The 22577-nt window shown below is 38.3% G+C and overlaps 3 protein-coding genes across 4 annotated transcripts; all 3 read right to left on the bottom strand.

Moving 5' to 3' along the window:
- Positions 1-1472: 1472 nt before the first annotated feature.
- On the bottom strand, positions 1473-7125 carry LOC116252760 (protein BTR1-like). The gene is made up of 8 exons (XM_031627263.2): positions 6895-7125; positions 5518-5756; positions 5308-5411; positions 4413-4606; positions 2805-2929; positions 2263-2361; positions 2113-2174; positions 1473-2039 (listed from the first exon to the last, which is right to left on the bottom strand). The coding sequence occupies exons 1-8, from the start codon at positions 6974-6976 to the stop codon at positions 1952-1954; spliced, it is 993 nt and encodes a 330-aa protein (XP_031483123.1). The 5' UTR covers positions 6977-7125; the 3' UTR covers positions 1473-1951.
- A 1292-nt stretch (positions 7126-8417) lies between these two features.
- Positions 8418-11766, bottom strand: LOC116252761 (uncharacterized). 2 transcript variants are annotated; one of them, XM_031627265.2, is made up of 3 exons: positions 11627-11766; positions 8944-9045; positions 8418-8847 (listed from the first exon to the last, which is right to left on the bottom strand). In XM_031627265.2, the coding sequence occupies exons 2-3, from the start codon at positions 9030-9032 to the stop codon at positions 8727-8729; spliced, it is 210 nt and encodes a 69-aa protein (XP_031483125.1). In that variant the 5' UTR covers positions 9033-9045; positions 11627-11766; the 3' UTR covers positions 8418-8726. The 2 variants fall into 2 exon arrangements, with proteins under 2 accessions (XP_031483125.1, XP_031483124.1); XM_031627264.2 differs by having other exon boundaries at positions 8944-9145; positions 11627-11751.
- Positions 11767-13404: 1638 nt separating this feature from the next.
- LOC116253070 (protein SENSITIVE TO PROTON RHIZOTOXICITY 2-like) lies at positions 13405-14978 on the bottom strand. The gene has a single exon (XM_031627805.2). It carries the CDS (start codon positions 14834-14836, stop codon positions 13565-13567), a length of 1272 nt encoding a protein of 423 aa, XP_031483665.1. The 5' UTR covers positions 14837-14978; the 3' UTR covers positions 13405-13564.
- Positions 14979-22577: the final 7599 nt, after the last annotated feature.

Raw genomic sequence — 22577 nt, 5'->3', positions numbered from 1 at the left:
AACAACATAAAGCAGCTAGAGAGAGAGAGAGAGAGAGAGAGAGAGAGAGAGAGATTTTCTGCTCTGTTTAGGATAAGAGATGTTGGAAAGTTTTTCTTCTGGACCATTTGGGAGACATGCGCCATCATACGCTGTCTCTGGATGTACACAACTAGCAGCAAGATTATTATTTTCCGTACATCAGTACGTGTAAAGCATTTTCGCATGCTGACAAGCTCCATAAGGTCATAAAACAAACACGGGGTGTGTGTAAATGCTATAATAGCGGGCATCTGAGATCTGACCAAGTTACTCGGGCACTTTACCCTCCTTTTTTTGATACACAAGTTTGGCTAGGCTGAATTCTGCAACGTTTTCAACGGACAAACTCTTAAAGGCCAACCCCCCAACCAGGTGGACAGAACTCACGTTGGATCAAGATTCTATACATGTTTATGTGAAAGCATTTTCGGAATCATATCGTTTTAAGTGGCTTTTTTTAATCAAATTTGACTATAGTTTTGCCAATACCAATATCTCAATTACGTTTTCATGTAAAACTGTGTTCTCGTAAATCACAGAATTGCAGAATTGCGAACATTGATTTTTGAAATGACATGCACAGTGGTAGGCTTTTGCCAAATTTAAGCATCTTTCGTTTGTTTTATCGGAGGGAAAGAGAAATTTTTTGATGAAGTGTGACGAGGGATGACGAGTGCTGAGAAAGTACATGTAAATCGTGTCAGAAAAGCAAAATCACATGAGATATGTAGGACACATGCTTACCGTTAAAGTGGGTAGGCAAAGAACATAAAACATGTTCAGTAATGAGCTAAAAAAAGCGCTTTCCCATGTATGTGCCACCAAATCAAGCAACAATCACAATTTTCTTCAAAAGTAATTAAAGTTTCATGAGAAAATGAGTGAAACAAACAGGGCCCTAAGGACTTTTCATATCGATTCAATCATATGGATGATACCACTGGGCAACCATAACAAAACAACCTAACTCATTTGAATTTAAGAAGTGCTTATCAATAGATTCGTAGTAAATCTTTACTCCCCCGGCTCGTGCATCTGTCACCAAAACATTGAGATTTTAGAAGTGCTTACTCATAGACATTGATATTTTACTCCCTTGCCTGTGCATCTATCAACTGGTTCTTTCACAGCTTAGGTTCCAAAACAATTGGTTGGTCATGCATTCCATGCAGGAGAGTTACCAATGTTATGCCCTACCACTAATAAAACATATAATATTGCGTTTGGTACAAGTGACTGCTGAAGTTTAAGAAATTTTATTTTCATGGTCAAGAGTGTAAACAGTTAGCGAACACTTGAATAGGTGGTCACTGATGGAAAAAACTCATGTGATCCTGAGTGCAGAATCAACACTAGATTCTTTCGGGTTCATGTGCTTGTACTTGTATATGTGCATGTGTGTGTGCTCACGTGCCTGTTTTGGAGATGGAGAGAGGGGGGGCACCACTTCATCGGCTGCATCTGAAATCATAAAAGGATTCTTCCATCATACATATGATTAGGTTCATTTTAGGAGAAATTGGATGCGAATCAATTGCATGAACTTTCACGCGTATATACAGTCCGCAGAAAAGCCTGCACCAACCCAACATTAGCTAATAAATCTGTTACAAGACTTCTGGTCCATCAGAGCTTACACATATCTCAAAAAGCCACCTGGAAAACTTCAAGAGGGCTAGGAGGTGATGCAGTCGAAAGGGGTAATTCTTCAGATGACAAGCAGAACGTTTGCCATGATTTCTCTGTTGCCGAAGGGCCAGTTAGAAATCTTTAAAACCTTTTAAGCCTCAATGAGTATTTAAACAAGAAAGTGTCAGAAAATGAAAACACCCAAACTCACTCACTCACACACACACAGAGAGAGAGAGAGAGAGATGATGATGATGATAATGCTCAGTGTGGAGATAGGCACTACAGTGCATGACATTCATCATGATTCGGAATAGGAAGCAATCCTCTGGTCAATCATTGCCTGGGCTGTACATATGGCTTCCACAGTACCTGAGATGGTTACTTTTCTGCCAAGAGCAGATGCTTGATTAGCATTATTCAGAAAAGTCCATGTGAAACAATGGGAAAATTGGCTTTTACCTGTCAAATGTACCGGATATAAAGTCACCGCGGTCAGAAATCTTTATTCTTGCTCCACTACTCTGTTTGACAAGGATCGTTCTCAAATATAAAAATTAAAAATGATCCATTATCAGAAACAGAATAGATATATATCCCGAAAAGACAAACCTGTCTGATCTCTGTTATGTTTCTTCCACCACGACCAACTATAAAGCCAATATGCTCATCAGCAATTCCAATTGTAACTGGTTTAGCAGTGACCTTGTTCTGTGATTCACAATACATAGTTAGCGTCTGTATGCCAACTGCACCTATTAAAACCCAGTTAAGTTGCATTCCTTGCACCAGAAATTGAAAGTAAATGAAGATAAAAGTGTTCCACTAGGTGCATGTTTTACAACCATAGCATGTAGCAGAAACATGTCAAACAGACTCGTGAGATTTAAGTTCATCAAGCCACCACAAAGGCAACTGAAACCAAGTCATGTTGTATCATGAATCACTTGCACCATATTACATGCTGCCTTATCACAAGATAACTGGAACGTGAGAGCATGCCAAGGGTTCAAATTCACCAAGTGCTATCTCCAAGGGCCACATACTAGGGGGAAGGATAAATCTTACGTATTTTTCTAAAAATACACACACACACACACACACACACACATATATATATCTATCGTATATACCCATTGTCCAGGATTTTTCACCTTATTGGTGTCTGGTTTCCCTGCTGCACCGTTAGATCCACAGTTGGTGACATTATAGGCTTCTGGAACAATGGGAGGAAGCACATAGTTGACTGGAATTCGATGAAGTGCAGAGAAGTTAGCACCTAAGAACCCACAAAAGGAGTCAGCACGCATTAAAATTGACTTGGTTAATAAAATATTTATTTATAAAGTAGAAAGGACATAATACACGTTCTATAACACTGACATCAACAGCTTTACAAATTTGTCATCAAATACTGAAATTCCCTTCTTAGTACAGGGGCTGACCAAAAAAGTTATTTCTTCATATACTTTCACAAACTACCAAGATTATTGAGACCCAGGGAAGTGGGGCCTTGGTGTAGTCGGACTTGCTGTGGGCATCAGGTGCATTCCTATCGACATGCCTCTGTATCTAAGTTGTAAAATCAGAAGTCTGACAAAGGTCATTCAAGACCCTAAAAAGGCTAACCGGGACTAGTCAGTCCAACTTGGTCCAAGTCAATTGGATATAAACAAATACAAACATACATTTATATGGAAATAAATGCAGGAACACACTGACACATGTATATTCATTTATAGAAAAAATTAGTTGACTGACCAACAACTATGCTGAATAGTTAACTAGTTTGACCAACTAGTCGCTGTTTTGAAACACAGATTGGTTGATAACCAACTAGTTGCACCAGTTAGCTGACCAATCGGGATTTTGATAACTAAACTCCTTACGGGCATAGGGAAGATCTGGAGTGTTGTTTTCTATCCTGTTCTCGGTAGTGTTTAGGACTGGATTCTACCATGCCATCAAAGAAAGAACCAAGCAATTTGATCTCTTGTACATGGAAAGAATCAAAGAGAGACCACTGGATGCCACTAATATCATTTAAGCAAGTAAGCAACTCTTCTGTGTCATCAGCAGCTAGAGAAAGCAGATTCAGTATAGGACATTAAAGATGTAAATTGACATGCAATCAAATAGAATAACAGGAGACACCAGTATTGTTAGAATTGACCACATATCACTTGCAAACTGATAATTTGCTAGCAGATATGAGGGCTGGAGAAATAGCTTCTTTTATTTTATTAAATGTTTTACAATATTTATTATTAATTTTTAAAGAAAAAAAATATAATATCACCTATACAGGCCGATGCATATTGGAGATAATGTCATTTTTCAAGGTCACTGGCATGAGATGGAAACAGAAAGTCACAACATTGATCAACATTCTGATCAGTAGATCAACTAGTTAGATTCAGTTGGTATATAAAATAAATATTGACATTAATGCTGCCAAGGAAAATATGGCAATTAATTGATTTTTCTTTCACATGTCAGCGCGACCAATATATTTGTAGTGTCTCAAAAAATCAATTCCCCATAAAACCTTCACTGCTGCTATCATGAGGCAGACATAAATGCACAGATGCAAAGATTTGTGCCAAGTAAAAAGTCCTCCTGATTGTCATGTTGAGTCCTGAGAAGCCCCAGAAGTTTGCCACAATGATCCGGGTCCAGCAGGCTCTAGACCTTATTCAAACTTTTACATGAGAAATTCAAACATCACACGTCAGAGTGCTATAAATTAGAAGAGCTCAAACCTGTATATGAAAGAGGAGAATTAACATATTGCAAGTAATGAGGATCCTCTACAAGTTCGTTTACAATCAAGTATAAAGCCTGCAATTTCTCCTCTACGGATCCAGTTACAGTAACAAGTCTATCACTGGTTCCAGCAAAGTTATTATCCTGGGATGAAATCTTGATTCCAGCTTGGGAGTCTTCTATGAATGACCTGTCCATTAAATTTAAAAATAAGTATCAGTCTGGTGTCATCATCTACTCATATCTGCAAGTGTGTGTGTATTTATTTCATTCACAACCTACTCCCAGTTAATAGGTCATTAGATCTCATTATTTACAGTAGATGTTTTAGCAAAAAATCTTTCCAAGCTAAGATACTCGAACCATGCATCCTTAAAGCTCATTAACAAAAAGGGAACGATTAAAAGAAGCTCCAAAAAGCTAAAATATTCTTTCTTCATGGAAAACTTCTTCAAAACCAAATGCAGTTTTTTTATCCTGCCAATATTTAATCTAAAAGCTACTAGGGGTTGCTTTGATGACACAAGTAATGGCATAGGTTTTTTAGAAACTTAATAGAATGGGAGTTTAGTTGCACATCTTTTATTTTTAAATAATTTAGAGCTGCTTGAATGACCATCAAACCTCAACCCAACCCCACTTTTTCTCTAACCACTATCAAGCAATAAAACGACCAGGAATAATATACTTAAGGTTTACTATACTTTGTGGTTGTACCACAGTGGGCAAATGGTTGGGAATACAATTCTTCTAAACACATGCAATAGAATTATAGAAGGCATCAAATGGTTATGGGCCATTTTCTTAAGTGATAGCCAAATTGCAGTTTCATAAAGAGGCAAGAGAAGGATCTTCACTTATGACAAATGATAACAAAAGAGTCTGTTATACTTTATTTTAGTGCCTCCTTTGCCAATTATGCCACCACATGCACTATTTGGAACTACGAGTCTCAGCTTTGAGGTAGAATTCGCACCATCACCATCTTCGAGTAGCTGGTAACAGAAATTTATCAAGAAAATGCATAAATTTGATATTGGAACTTCAAGACTCCTATGAAACCATGCCAATTAATCCTTGTATAATAATGGACCATGATACCTCATTCTGCAGTTTTGAAAGAATAAGCTCCATTGCAGTTAGTATGTCACTAACACTTCCAGATACCATGATAATTCTATCTGCTGTTCCTGGAAAATATTCATGATTACGAGACAACTGAATTCGAGTTCCAGATTCTGACTGGAACTCGGTGATTGTTTGGCCACCCTTGCCAATGACAGATCCAGCTTCTGCATTTGAAACGAGAAATCTGATGCTTGTGGGCTTCTCCTTATCGTCTAACAGAAATACAAGTCAGTATGAAGTGAAGAACATACTGATAGGATGATGCACAAAAAGCAGCACCATTAAGAAAGCAAAAAAAAAAAGAATAAACACGTAGTAGTAGAAGAGTGCTTTGAAAAACAGCATTCAATAATATAAATAGCCTAAAAGATTCACTTGAGCAGGAAGACAATCTCAAGAACTATATACCTAGTATTCACTTTCCAAAAGCTTCCACAAATAACTAGTGAGGAATACCATATGAAGAGAAGACTCTGACAACCTTACAAAGGAACAGCAACCCTATGTCCATTCTTCAAGAACATGAATAAAAAAGCTGACAAAACTCATGGGTATCAAATATATGACCATCCGGCGATGCCAGCAGTTTACAGAATCTAGAAGATCCTGCCTTTCAAGCAAGGAAAAACACTACCATTTTCTTTTCCACCCAAGAATGTAATACCTGCCCTGAGTACAGTAAATAATAAATATCAAAGACATTGTAGAAACAAGGTTTACGCATGAGATAGAGCAGGTCTTCAACCGATATCTGAATAGAATTTGTGAATTGGACTCCGAAGCCGTGTGATTGTCGATTTATGCTTTTGCTGAGAACTAAATTTATATTGGTCTATTTGATATATTGAACAAGCCAACACAGTTGTAAATAAAGATCTTGAATGAGTTGTTCAATTCTCCAGCTTTATGGAAAACATTCCTTCAAGTTTTTTCTAGCAAGTCCGTGATGATTCCAGACCACAGAAAATTCAACTTCCGGAATCGATCTCGCAAGCCGATTTCCCCAAGCTTCTTCTCGTTCTATGAGATTCAAACAGAGAATCAGACAGATACTTCAAGAACCCCGCGAATAAGATTTGACGAAAATCATTGCTAATTCAATATCGTAAAGAACTCATTATCTATACACATTGTTTCAAGAACCAAATATCCAGGCACGACCACACAAAGCCCACTCAAGAACCACTGGTACCAATCCGAATGGCCAAAGTCCAGCTCCAACAATCAGACGAGCCAACACCCAATTCAGGGTTTAGGAGTACTATCACCATTGTAACAAGACGCACAGTCGAGGCCAAAATACTCATTTTCCAAGAAAACAGAGAAGAGAGAGAGAGAGAGAGCTTCAACCTTGGTTGACCTTGTCCTGTGGGACTGGCGATCCCTTGTCAGGTGTTTCAAGAGACGACTCGTATGACTCTGGGGTCTCCATTCCCGCAGAGCTAGCTACTAGCACCACCGGACGACCCTCTCCGACGCCTTCTTCTACCTTCCTTTTTCCCGTTTCTTGGTTTTCTTCTCTCTCTCTCTCTCTCTCTCTCTCTCTCTCTCTGCGTGTGTGTGTGTATCGCTTATCTCTGTCCGATTATATGCTTTACAACGAATCTGCTGTGGATGAAAGCTGAAATTTTCGTTCACCCAGAAACGTGTTACTGATAATTCTTAAAATAAATCTATTTTCAGTAGTAATTACTGATTATTCTTGGGTTGGGGAATTGTGCCGACTAGTGAGAACTGCTAAATGAGGTTTACCTCAACAAGGCGTTGGATTACTTTGGATCTTAGTTTTAAGGGTTTTGACTTAGTGTAAGGCTCATTAAGCCTATGATTTTAACACACTGTGAATTCGAGAGCTGAGAGCCATGAATTTAAGATGCAGTAGAATTTAAATCTCCATTAAAAATGAAGAAGACGAACTTCGAAGATTTAACATCCTAGATGACATCAGACCTAAAACCCGTATTAGTCAAACGCCTCTCTCAGTGATCCTCCTAAAAATCCTTGTTTAGCAGAGGACGAAAGTATCAGTCTGCATCTTTGTATAAAATAAAGCCATTGTTAATCGACTTTTTATAAGTTAAAATTTTAATTTTAAAATGTTTTATTTTATTTAAAAATGTTGATCAAGCTGAATCGTCACATCCGAGCCAATGATGCATGTTGCTCTCAGGAGTCAGATGTTAAAGGGTGACTCAATTGGATTTGCATAAACCGGTTCGGCCTCGAATCCAGGTCGGGATGAGATATCTTAAAATTAAACACGGAACCAACTAGCAGCGGGTCTGAATTTTGCATGTAACCAGTTTTAAGTTCAGATCCAACTGAGTTCAGGATCTAATTGTTCATCAGACAGAAAATCATCACCAAAACGAAGACAAGATCTGGATTCATGTTTTGGTGAGGAATTGGATAGTTCTAACCCCTTATGATGTTCTGAGTGAGAGTAATGGTAAAAGTAAGAATTTTTCTTGCAGAACAATAGTTTCAAAATTTTAACAGGGATCAAAATTTTTTATATCCGCCCTGTTAGACAGCTCCTTCATGAAGAACAGTTGCAAAAAAACCTAAAACTATGCTGATGTGTTTCCTATGTGAAATGGAAGACGCATGATTTTGATATGGAACACGACTTTTTTTTGCATGGTTTTTTTTTCAGGAAGACTCTTCAAGGGTGTCCGCAAGCGAAGGCGTGAATGAAGCAGACGCAATAAACAATGGTTAGAATGCAATTGCTAACACTTAGGCATTATCACAACTGAGGCTAGGGGCCATCAATACTGTGATTTTTTTTTGTCGATGAATGGGTATATAACAAAGATCATATAAAGCCACAGGGTTGTTTGATAACAGAAACATTTTGTGAGTGTCTCGTAAAAGTCATCGAACAATAGTTTTCTTGTTTTATAAATCTACCGCAATCTTTCAAACAGATTTATGAAACGCAATCTTTCAAACAGATTTATGAAACCCTAACAAAGTAGCTCTACTGCCAAACAATCTCGTAATAAACATTGTTTTATCTGTTATGAAGTTTGCCTTACGAACAGATTTAGTGTAGTTGCGGGAAGATCATTGATCTCCTGGGCATTCGAATGACCCTCCTTTTTGTAGATAAGATCCACCGTTCAGTGATTACACTGCTCATCAAAGTTGGCAATTGAAGACTGCGTCCTTCTGCACTGTCATGATCGCTTGGGGTCCAGTCCAATATCACGCGAACCAGTGTTCACATATGGTCCTCGAAAAGTCGCCTGCGGTGGCAGTGGTTTTGAGGAGTCGATCAGAGGTTTCTTCCTCAGTGTTCTTCATCAAACAAGAAAAACTGACAGTTTAAGTTCAAACTGACACACAAATGAAGACAACACAACAACCGATAAAAAATGCTGCTCTCTATCCCACCCCATTAGAAATGGAAAAGCCAATCCAGCTGCAGCAAAAGCTACTAAACCTGCTGCTACAATAGCATTACGGGAACGTGGAGAAGACATCACGACCGACGATCTGCCCATTTGATACCAAAAGCCCATCAGGAATTCATGAATTGCATATGGGAGAAGTTACATCCAACATTTGTAACAGAGGACAAAAGATTGTTGGCATACTGCAATCGAATACCAGCAAAATTTCAACTCACCGCATTGCTCAATTGCTTTTCCATGTCAACAATTTAATTGTGAATAAACAACTTATCGCCATCAAATTAGAAATTAAAAAAGTACCAAAATAATTAAATGAATGATTTGAAGAGATCAAACACTAGATTATGAGTTGCAGAAAGATCTTTATCCCAACCACAAGGATGATCAAAATGGATCTTAGCTAATTAATTATTGGAAACTTGGAAAGATTTGGTATACAAAAGATCGTGCTAGCGACGACACTGGGTACGCCACTTCAAATGGGATGGACGAACTACCATATTGTTCACATGACTGCCACTCTTAGTGTGGACTGCTCTCAAGCCATACCAGCAAACCGTCACTCGAACAAGAGAAAATATGCATGGTCTTCCTTGTTCTCTAAGCGTTCTTTTCTAAGCAGGTCAGTACAAGTTATCATTCGGAAAAATGGTGACACAAGTTTTCCACACCTCAGTGTCAGAAACTTTGATAGGTTCAACCATGATTCCACATACTTGTAAAGTCCATATTCACAATTCCTTCTACTTGCCGACCAACTTTCCCCACTCCTCAATTTCCCCTCCATCCAAATGAATAGTTTCTCAGATTATGAAATATGCTAGAAGTCAACATGTATAGCAGTTTGCATGCATTGATTGTATGTGTTAGGCAGTTTGACAACGGAAATGAAAAGGTACCATAGCACCTGTAGACCTACATGCACGTGTGGGTAACTGCAAATTTCAAAAGGTGCTGGAACACTATAATTCCACTGCAGAAACTTAATTTTGGCCATACGAAAGGTTAGAATGAATTCAGGATAAGATGGTTAGACATTGGACTCAGACACATAGAAGCACTGGACAAGAGTGATTAAATCCATGAGTGCACAATGGAAGGCGAAAGGAAGCCTCGGCTGATTTCAGCTTGTGATAGGCTTATCCAGAAATGTACAGTGCAGGCCTGGCATATCTTAAGAAGTAGAGCTCAAAAGAACTCAATTAAGCTCAATACGTTTATTACATTATCCATATTTTTCTGCATATGCAGAAAAACAGCACAAAAAGGCGTCCTACTGCCAACTGGTTGGATTTTTGGCCTCTTAAGATAGAGGTGGCAGCTCTAGGATCTCTCGTGAATGTCACATGTTGTATCATAAAAAATTAGGCAGCGCAAGCAGGCCAGCTTATCTCATGCTTAAGCTAATTAGGCTCCAATTGCTTTGATGAAGCATCGGTCTAGCTCACAAAGAAATCAGACATCCGTCCTCAGGCTCATGTAGGATAGGCTTAAGTGCAACCCCAGTTATCACAAAGGAAAACACTTAACTGCGGGCCTGCGGCATTAGAAAGCCAGTCGAAACCATCTCCCACCGATTTCCAAGCCACAGACACCCTTTCTCCACCACAGTCTTCCTAATGATCCTATCTTCCTATATTTTGTTCAAGGAAATTTCCCATTCTGCCATAAGGTGATGCGTAGGATGCATAATTCTCATGAATGATTAACCAATATAAAGATGCCGAAAAAAAAAAAAAACTGTTTAAGACCAGCAAAGACAGGCCATCCAAATTGTCATCCTCTAATTAATCAGATAACAGGACAAAAAGCAAGAATCAAGAGAAAGATAATCACAAATAAGTATACATCAAGCATAAGATGTAGTCTAGATTCTAGAATAAGAAGCTACCGTACATGTGGATGTGATACTATTGTCATCTCAGAGAAAAAGAAGCACCAAGCAGACACTATAAAATTACATTTGACACTCATTCACAGTAATGAATAAATAAAAAAAAAATGCTTTCATATCTTTTACAAAAAGTCTAACAAGTTTGCGGCAGTCCATCGAAACAGTAAGTTTTTGTTTCATCAATTCAGAAGAAACAAAGGGAAAAACGAAACCCGCGCTTGCTAGAAAAATTTCTTCGCTGCAAAATTCCACACCACAAAAAAACTCGCAGCAGCCAAAGTACTTCACAAAAAAAGTAATGACCCACACATAAATCCTTGCGCAGACTCAGCACGGCAATTTCATGACTAAGGAAAGCAGGAACCACGGAGATCTCGAGTGGACGACTCTATGAACAGAGTAGAACATGGTCGATTAACAGGACTCCAAAACTGACAGGTAACCAATACTTATAGAATCTCCCGCACTCTCCCTTTCACGAAACTAGTGACCACAAACTACGAAATCCTCTTTAAGGGTGAAAGAACAAAAAGAAATGTCCCGAAGTCATGCATAAAACCAGAAAATCGCAGATGATCGGATAAAGAACGAGAAATTGAAAAACGGGTTTCTCTTCCCTCTTGGAATTTCACGATTCTCAGCCGAAAACTTACGAGGGGAAACCGAGGAAGCCAAAGAAAACAAGGAAAAACATCCGACGAGAAAACTACACGAGGGGAAAAACGTAACCAAACAAGAGTTCGACCGAAAAATGTAGAGAGAATCGTACCTCGACCTGAACCAACGACACCAGCGCTCTGTCAGGACGAAGAGAACGAGCAAAGAACTTCGAGTTAAATCTGGTCTGCCCAAAGCCAACCGGCGCCCACCTTTCTGCAACCTGTGTATCGGGGACAGATTGGTTCAGCTAAACCGGTTCATTTATAATGTCTGAAACGGCTCTAAATGGATCCGATATTCGACCATCTAAATGTTATTGCGTTTTTATGTCAGGAAGTGTGAGTTCTGAATGACGATTCAAGAACTGAAATTTTTCCGTTGTTTTGAAAGGACTCGGTTTTCCCGTTCCATGGGAGCAAGTATATAAAACATCTATACTCTCTCCAATAATCAAATACACTACTCTTCACCTAGAAGATCTTAACCGGGCGGGATTCTTATTTAATCACAATGAGAAGTCAGCGAAAAATCTCAGGTATGGAATGTCGATCGATCAGACCCTTATTACATATCCAATTTATCGAATGTTCATATATTCAGATTCAAATATAAAAGAATAAAAGTTTATACTTTTATCCTGTTCTGATTTTTACATTTACAATCAGAATCCAATATCAATTTGGCATTTATGTTCACATTTGGATCCTAATCCAACTTTTCAAACAACCGAATTCATACCACATTATAAGTTTTAAAAGGTGTGGATATTAGATGTAAAATACCTACTTAAAATTGAATGTGAATGTATGTTTGAATGCGATCCAATCAGATATTTATTTCAAAGCAAATCCAATCGGACGTTATTTCCAAAACCTGAATTATCAGATTTGATTTCTTTATTGGATGTTAGTTTTTTTTTTTTCTTTTGAATTCACATTTTTGAAGTGATTTGGTCGGATATTCAATCGGAAAATTGATCCACTAACATCTCTAGCAAGTTATAGTCACCAAGAAACATTGCACCTTTAAGACTTGATTGTGTGTCAAAGCTGTTACACATGTGTTCACACCACCTGCAAAGGGTGCGTGCAGGAAAACATATAGAAGACAAGTCGAGATTGAATTGAACAATAATAAGTTTATGAATTTGAGGGAAGAAACTCAAGGCCTTAAACTAAAAGAAGTGTGTGAATTAAAGTTGAAATTTTAGAAAGCAGGAAAGAAGCTGTGGATTCGGATATGCTAAGTTTGACGCATAATAAAGGGTTTCGTGACGAAACTAATAACCAGGAACCATCACGAAACAGGTACAGGAGCCAAGCCCCATGTAAGATAATCTACTTGTATTAAAGCTTTTCCTTGTACTTTAAGCCAATATCATAAATCTCGAGAAAGTGTTTCCTATCAATTCTTTTCATTGTTCAGAGCGAAGAAAACATGGGCTTGCCTAAAATCATCAAAACAGTGCATGTGTATCTACACTATACGTTAGAAAAATAAATGAACTTGAAGAGCTTAAGTATGTAAACCATTTTGTTCTCGGTAATATTGCTCAAATTCGATAATTTTTGAAGCAGATGACGATCTTGAAAGTGTTTACTGCAGGCTAAAAATGCAGTGTTCATAACAAAAGTTGTAGACTGATCATCCTACAGGAACAATAGTTTCATGTACAACACAAAGCCCACAGTTCACAAGGCAGAAGAAGGGTCGATGCAGACCAGATCAGGCAACGGACATATTTAAGGCAGTTGATAACTTCTGCCTTTGTACATTAAAGTTCAACCCAGGTTTCTTCATAGGATCAGGAGGGGGAGTGAGAGAGACAGAGAGAGAGAGAGAGAGCATCTTAAAGGAATTTCCTACCGTCACACTGCAATTCATGAGTTCAGGAAATCTACTCTTTAACTTCAGATTAGTATAGATTGTTGAGTTACACGGAAGTAATTCAAGCTAGCGTCTTATTACAAGTTAGCGAGAACAGGGATGCAGTTGAACTCAAAGGGATTGCTTCTACGTTATAATGATGATGATCATAAAGCAACGTTCATCTCTCATCCAGTTGAAACTTGAGGACCTGCTGCTGATTCCTTTCAATCTTGCTACCACAGTTCATAATAGGAGTGTGACCAACAAACAGTGCAACATGCCCCAGCAACTTATCTTTCCTGGAGAAAGTAGTTCCACAGGAGCACTGCCATTTCAGATCACCACAGTGCTTCTCATGAGTCCTCAAATCCGAAAGCACGGAAAACTTCTTCCGGTTACATCTATTGCACACATACATCTTCGGGCAATGGCTTCTCTTGTAGTGATTCTTGACGCAGATCATTGACTTCAACGGCGTAAATTTAGCGTGCTTCTTGTTCCAGCGGCACCCTTCATGAGGACATGAGTATTTCCGAGGCGTCACGTTCATCGATGAGGCATAGTCCCTGTTAAAACCGGAGGAAGAAGGGCTGCCGTTGACTGAAGGTTTAGACAAAGCGGCATTAGTCTTGTACTCATCACCGTGTGCCCTCATATGCATCCTTAAATTTGCATCTCTCTTGAATCCCTTGCCACAAATATGGCAGTAGTGTGTATATTCTGCTAATAACTCAGCAGCATCCATCTCCACAATATCATAACAAGATGAATCGCCATTCTCTTCTTTACTGTAACTGCTATCTACAATCCCACCATCGTCTTCAAACTTGAACTCCTTATCACTACTACGATGATCTATGGCAGTGTTTGGATTATTGTTACTATCGTTGCCGTTATTCTTATTGTTATTACTATTACTAGCACTGTCAAAAGGATTGCTTTTGTGGGCATACCCGTTTTCAGCAGGACGAATAGAGCGACCTTGAATTTCATCAGAAACCCTAACGTTCTGATGCCGATCTTGGTGCTTCTGCTGCTGCTGCTGCTGCTGCTGATTGAGGAAGCCATTTGGAGTGGTGGAACTCAAGGCCATCTGTTGGCACAAGAACATCAGGGAGGAGGCGACCGTGATCACTTCCTGAATGAGGGCAGCCATGCCTGATACTGCAACAGAAGCTGCTCCAAGATGTAGGCTTTGGGTGCTCTGTGAGAGGATGAGGTTGATGAAGGATTGGAGTTGGTTGATTTTATCCTTGAGGATGGAGAAGTTGTAGAGGAAGGAGGAGTGAGGCTGGGGGTGGGGAGGAGCAGGAGGGAGGGGATGGGAGGGAGGAGGAGAAGAGAGGAGAGACATGTCATCCAGGGGGTGTTCTCCTGTAGAAGAGCACATCTCATCCTCCCCCACCACCACTCCATACATGGGAAAGCTTGTAGGGACGCTTGAAATCATGGCAGAAGAAAGGAATGGCAGAGTTTCCTCTTCTTCCAACACTTCAACATCCACAAATTCAAAAGCTAATATAAGTCTTGGGGTACTGTTGGTGGGATCTGCTAGTTTTGGTGGGCAATGAATGTGGTTGAAGAAGGAGGCGTTATGGCGTTTACTTCTGATACGGAGAGTTACCTGATCTAAATGGACGTGGTATTGGTGGTAAAGAAGCCGCGAACGTCACGCAAAGAGCCATTTCTCAGAGAGAGAGAGAGAGAGATTCTTTAATATATATCGTCCAACGCCTCCTCGAATTATTGCTTATTTTTTATTGAACGAGAGCCATTCTTATGATTTTATATTGCAGTAAGAGTATTCTAACCATGAAATCTGACTCACGCAGCCAAGATAAGATCGTGATCCGGCCCTCGGTAATGGAAGATACCAAACATCAAGATTCAAATCTAGTCTTTGGGAAGGAGAGCCTGTTCGCTCAGGCCACACATGCACTCACCATCTCGCAGGAACAATGGAGAGGCTGCATTCTTTCTGGTCATGTCAACTCTTATGTTTGCATAAGAGGCAGCACAACTAATACTGTTCAAATGTTAAAAATTGGAAGAACCCACCTAATTTCTTCCTCAATTACCAGCTATGGCCATTCACTGTAGTTACTGTTCATGCATCTCTTCTTGCTCTTTTCCACTCAATCGCATGCGTTCAATTAGTAAAAGAAAATGCAATTCTTTACCCTCTCTCTCGAAGCTCATTGATTAAAATATTCTATATAGACAACCTCAGCATGATCTCATACTATCAATTTCTTAAAACAGCACTGTAAAAATGTCCTCTGTTTAATTTGAAAAATTTACTGTCATCGATCTTTCTGATTTTCTTCGCTTCTAAAATAATCACACGTTCGTGTTCACCAAGCAGAGTGCGTAACACATCGGTGGTTCCGTTCAAACAAAGAGAACTGGGGACAGGGAGACCAAAGAAGCGTGTGAGGACAGGATGACGGAAACTTTGTGGCCAAGTGGGTGAGTTGGTGAAATTAACAGATAAAAATTTGTATTCACTGTGCAGTAAATCATCAAGCAATAATAGCAGCGCAGTTTTTCTATCTTTCTAAGCATGGTAGACTTAAGGCCCCTCATCCATCACTGTCTCATGCGTATGCTTAGATGACCTCTTCCACCATCCACTGCTGCAACTGCAACAAAGCCGAAACCAAGAAGTGGTTTCGAATTGATCAAATCGTGAAGTCTATTCACCTCTCACCACGCTTAAGATCATAAGGAGAAGTCAGCTTCATCGATGTATTCCGTATTTTTTTTAAAAAAAAAAGGAAAAATGAAAACGTGAAGTCGTTGGTTGATGCCAAATTTTCAAAACTTGTAGGTTGCTCTTGTCATTTCCACTTGCTTAGAGAGAGAAAAATATGCATATTGATCTCTATAAAAATGAGGGCCGCCCACCAGCCATGTTCCCCTTTTTTAAAACCCCTTGGGAATCGTCAGGATTGCATTACAATATTGAGGAAGTCAACTCTTCACTTCCCATCTTAAGAGCTCCCCCAGTAATCGCCTCCACCACACTGACCATACCCACTCGAGCAGTATTTGATCTTGATGTTTCTTTTTTTAAAAAAAAAAAAATTTCAACACAAGGGCCTCTGTCTAGTTTATGGTTGATGTATACCGTTACAACCATTGAACTATTGAACATTGTTTGCAGGAAATGCTCTTTGCATAAGGCAGAAACATCCAATTGTTTGTCTGTTAAAAGGTTTCTGTCATTTTATGTAGATGGCAGTGAAAAATAGCGTCCGCTTTGCAAGAGTTAACAAAAAGGTAAGCATTAATCGGAAAAAAGAGATCATCTGCGAAGATTCTGGCAGTATGGAACAGGGATCAATTTGCAGAAAAGATTCATTTTTTCTAGTGGAGCAAATTTTATGCAGAGCCATACAGGAAACAAACATTAGTTTCTGCATTATTGCCATCCTTTTCTCAATTAATTCTTGGTATAGCTTGTGCCCTTCATACCTCAAGAAATTTATTCGTTTTTTAATGGCATGCCTGCGTTCATCATTTCAACAACATGACAATCAGATATTCATTTTCAATTGGCACCACTCCCCTTGCAAGGTGTACAAACCGGTCCACAGGATGCAGAACCTTCCTTCTAGATTTCCCTTTCCGTTCTGGTTTCTTTGGGTGCTTCCATTATTGTTCAAACCTTTAATTGTGTTTGACATATGGTAAGAAGTTATGAAATCTGTGGAAAGTCTTCTTCATTTTTAAAATATGACACGATGGGAATATCCATAAACATTAATTTGTTATTATAGACAACACTTTTAAGTATCAGACCACTTTATGGGCCTGTTCCCTGAAAGGCAAACCTTGAATGGCCCTTGACCAGACAACACCATTGGAAAGCTCAACATGAGGGTGCAGAATGACAATGGTGGGATTTGATCCAAGGTCTTCCCAACTGGGATATGCTTCACAGTTTCCATCTTAGGGCCTGCTTAATTTCCGGTCGTAGTGACGGCATGATGAAATATTATTATTGAATTTCTCGAGGTCATAAGTGAAAAGAAGATCCTCACCTTCTTCTACTTCGGATTCTAGTAAATGATACATTCAAGATTTAGATGCCTAGTTATCTATGGTCGCAATTATGCAAGGCACTAGTTAAGTCACCTTGATGATCAGGGCATGTGCTAACTAGGGTTTAAAAACAGGCATGAAACATACTTTGTCATTTTCAATTTTGGCATATCGGATTCGGGTCTTATATATTTAGTTGATTCAGATCCGATCCACTTGAAACCCTAGTAAACTGACCCAAAAAGTTGAACACCAACAACTCAAAATGAGTCGTTGTCCAGTTTAGTGCATTGAAGAGGTCCAATTCGGATGTCTTAGGTCGTGTTTGAGAGTTGGTTGAATTGGCCATGAGATGTCAAATCCATGGTCTTGGGATTTGCCAAATCGAGGAGTTGTTTATAATTCCCACCCACTCGATTCCCACATGGATTTCAACAACAAAAACGGGAGGCGAAATAGTATTGAGTACTTGAACAAAATCATCTGATACGTGGGTTGTCAATGGTTTTTGTATGTAATTGGATAGCTGATCCAAATCCGACTTCTAAGTTATTAGATCCAGTAAAAGTTTTACAATGGTATAAGGTTTTTGCTAACGGGATCTGATAAACCATTTATGTTCTTCATAATATCCATAAAATCAGCTGAAACGAAGCTATTACACCACATCTGAATCGAGCTGTCTACTTGCATCCATAGACTGTGGCGGTGGCGGATGCTGCCCTGTCTCTGCGTCCCTCTTCCCTGCTGGTGAGAAAGAAAGGATGCTGCCGATAAACAGGACGCTGGTGAAGATGTTCTCGACTGCGAGGGAGGAGGAGACGCGAAAGGGGAAAATGGGCGTGAGAGGAAAAAAATCGAGAGCCGTCGATCAGGTGAAATTTTCACCCGATCAAAAGTTCGACCTACGTGAGATCGGACTTTTGAGCAGGTGAAATTTCACCCGATCAAAAAACGAAAAACGGGTGAAATTTCACGCCGTATCAAAACCAGGAACCCTTACAGATTAAGGGTTGGGAGACCGATCTCTCAGCAGGTTTGCATCCGAAAACTCTCCAAGATCTCCACCGTTCAGTTTTGGAGATCAGCTGCAATGTTATGTTTTGTGAATCTACCTCACATTCATGAGACCCTCACAGTGTGTCTTTGAAATATTTAGATTGAGAAGTGGAAGAAATGTAAGTGGGCATTTTCACGCTGAGATTACAAATAAATCTTTTTACGCACTAGTGAAGCAAACGAGAATGGGTTGTTGTGGTGGCCGGAGTTATGGTCGGCCGTCGGATTACAAGTCAGTTAAGAAGGTGTACCTGCTAGGGTTTGCTGCTGACAAAAATGGTTCAACTGATCTGATCAGTATTGTATAGAATATGCTGGAGATGTTGCAGGCATCCCGCACGCCTTTCAATGGCTCAGTTTGCATTGGCTACCCAAATTTCGCGGAGAAAAAAAAATGAAAAGGATCCTTTTAATTTGCTTTCTCTTTTTTTTCTCCGTGAAATTTGGGTGCAGAAAATATATAAACAAAATAGAACACAGGGAACAAGAATCTTTTGATTCTTAAAACACAAGGAACAAGGTGGAATCTTTTGATTCTTACGCTTCTAAAGTTCTTTATAGGAAGTGATCAGGAAGAAGGGGAAAGGGGAGAATTAACCAAGTTTTTTGTATTCTTTTTTAGATGTGACTGAATTTATGAGCCTTAAAAGTTCGTAGTAATCAAACTTCAAACTAAAGAAGTTTAGCATAATCATAAGTGGCAGAAGCAAAATTAGCGGCAAAAAATTTTTTAGCTAAGGAGTACTGGTTCATCTTATTATTGCAATGAGTTGGATGCATGGGCACGGCATATGAATAGGCCCGAATCCAACATCAACATAATAAAAACTGTTAGAAGGGTTTGCACATGTTGGGTAGGCAGTTGCCCGCACCAGCCCCAAGATAACTCTGCTGCTGGGCATGATGTGTTTGGTTGATTGTTACAGTTTTTTCTTTTATTTGGTGAAAGGCCACGTAAACTTTCAGGTTAACACAAACAGCAGAAACACAAGTCTATGAATTTTTTGTGATATTAGTGGCGCATGTCGATGATTTGGTTTTTGGCTAAATTCAGACTTGGTAAACTCAGATCCGTTATTCAGATTTGAATTGGGTTTAGTATTCTGGGATTTAACCCATTCTGTGATTAAGTGTCTCAGACTATGATGAGTTGCGACTGGATCTGGATTCAATAGTCCTTTCTTACTTTGATAATATTTTGTTTGAAATACAAATCCAAAGCTGCCTCTTGCAGCATGGGCTTTTAATTTCTATAATTATTTGTTTTCTATTATTAATAATATTTTTAATATAAAAAGGAGTTCTTCCACGAGAATCGCGTACTTAAGTAGGAAACATGGCCGTTGGTTGGAGGAGCCAATCAACATTCGCAAGAAACTTAATTTTTTTTTAATATGCGAGAAGTTTACAGAAACATTTATATACTTACGAATTAAGAACATCCCAAAATTTGAATACCAATAGCTGTTTAAGTTTGCAAAGTAATACAGAAACACACATTTTCATGAACAAAAATTGAAAATCAAGGGTTCTTTTCACTATTATTGAAAAAGAAAAAAATACTTTCAAACAGGATTTTTCACAATCCACATTTTTTTTTGTCAATCTCTTCATGATTTTGTCTCTTGCTCGCGTTTGGGAAATTGCGAAGACAAAGGTAGAGAAAATGAAAGTGTGGGAGGCACAATTTTTTTTTTCCTAATAAATTTATTGCACAACTCTTCATCTTCAAGTAAAGTTTTAGTAAAGCCCCGTGGGGAGCCATATGCCTAAGAGCCCAAAATCCCCTTCCCTTTTCCCCTGCCCTTGGGCCGGGTTCAGGACTGCTTTAGGGGTAGAGAGCGAAACACCCATCAACTAAGCATTGCGCACCCATAGCTTATAGCCCAAAATAATAGTGCCAACGGGAATCAAACTAATGACTGGCCTTTCACCACTCCGTCAGTCGAACCAGCTACTCTATTCTCGTCATAATTTATTTCAACTGTCAGGAAGAACATGTTCTTTCATTAAAAAACCAAAACAGCTGAACCAAACAGCCTCTTGAAATGTATGTATCTATAACTCTTGGTCAATCTCTACACACTACGTCTTCAATATTTGTTTGGTGTCCTCGATAATTTCATGCTTGTCCATTTCATATTACCGAAACTTCCACTCTTAATAATATTCAACGAAGCCAAACATATTGGAATTAAGATTTTATAAAGACCGACTCACAATGCATCAAAAATATGAAACGCTTGGTCTTCCTGATTAGCAATCCATCAAAATTAAATATCTTCCCCAAATTTAGGTGATGAGATTATTGATTATTAACATCGGCAGCTTCACCTATTCGATCGGCTCCTGAATCAATTCTGCCAACACTGGTGCTCCATGCAAAAACTTTAAAGTGCAGAATTTTAGACGTCATGAAATTATAGTTAATCGGTGTTCATGCAGTCAGCCATTAAATTTCTATATATATATATATATATATATATATATATATATATATACATATATATATAATCAGAACACACACACACACACTTAGTTCATATATCCGATATAAATTGTTTACATGGGGAATATGTTCCAGGAATGCGGCTACTTGACAGTTGCAGTTTTATTGGTGCAAGTAGGCAGAAGACTGCAAACATTTAATTTGTCATTCGTACGTGAATTTAAGTAAGGGTAAGATGCGAGCACAAGAAGTTCGTGGGACGTGATGGGAATATTAAATCGTTTGGAGAGCAAGGTTCCTCAATTTTTTATTTTTGAGATATTTTGGTTAAGGGGCTACCTTTTCGCTATAATTTCATATACAGACTTATACTTTTCAATTTTGTACATAGGAGCTTCGTTTTAGTGGTGATGAAAGTTAAAGCATATATAGCTCATAATTTCTGACGTTGTACTTTAAACTTAAAAGTGTTACTTACATTTTGTGGAAGAGAAAGACGATTACCGTCATTTCTTCATATCTTAACTAAAATTAAAGGGAAATGATAAAAATAAGCTTTAATCTGTGTTCACAAATCTGCAACAGCAGCCGGAAAAAAAGTGATGTCCTAAGTAAAAATATCTCGAAAATAAAAAATCTCTCGAAAATATTCATTTCATTGGGAAATTTGAAGCAACTTTTTCTAACCAGTTCCGAAAACGAAAAAATGGTTACGCTACAAAATGACATTTTAACTAAAGTGGGCCCAATAATTTAGTAATTTAAATGATCAAAGTATGTTTCATCATTTCCCACTACATAAAAATCATTATATATATATATATATATGAGAAAATTGAATGACAACTCTATTTTTCAGAGTCATTTAGCCATTTAATTGGAACTGTTATTTCCAACATGATGAACTGTTAAGAAAATAATAAAAAAAAAGTAATGATCATTTTTATTTAGTATTACCTCTTTTTTTTTAGGTAGTCATTTTAGTTAGATGGCTGAGCGACTTTGGATAACTAGAGTCACCGTTCATCCATTGATTCAAACTACAATGAAAAAAATTCACTTGATAGTTGATATTGTTAGGGTGAATAAAACAATAAATTTCTTGATTGACCTTTTATTACCAATGTGTTAAAAAAATTAAGGAGGCATTTTATTGACACCTCAAAACAAGGTTTTGAAGCGTTTGGGTGCCTTCAAAATTAGCTTCAAGAAATCCCAGTTTGATAAAACTTTGGTTTTGTGAAAAAGAAGGAAAAACCTAACTTCCCTCCTGTTATTCATTAAAAAAAAAAAACTATGTTTTAGGTATGTCACCCAACCAAATAAACCAACTTTTGGAAACTGGTTAAAAAACTTGGTTTTCATAAAATCAAGCTTTTACAAAACTAGGTTAGATGAGATTGTCATTTATATGCCCCCTAATCAATTTTAGGCATGATTTTTGATAGTGTTTCATGTTGCACATAGCCGTCCAAACTCTTCTTCCTTGAAAATTTCCTCCTTCCAAACAAAAAAGAAATTTTTTATTTTTCAACTTTGTTTGCAAGTTGTAACTTTTTTGGAAAAGATTTTTATATGATTCATATTTTTTTTTGTAAAATTTTCTAAAAAAGGATTCAAAATACATTTGAAAAAC

Source organism: Nymphaea colorata, chromosome 4, assembly GCF_008831285.2.
Source record: "Nymphaea colorata isolate Beijing-Zhang1983 chromosome 4, ASM883128v2, whole genome shotgun sequence".
Lineage (NCBI taxonomy): Eukaryota > Viridiplantae > Streptophyta > Magnoliopsida > Nymphaeales > Nymphaeaceae > Nymphaea > Nymphaea colorata.
Note: the sequence above shows the minus strand (reverse complement) of the source record. Positions and strands in the feature narration are given on the sequence as shown.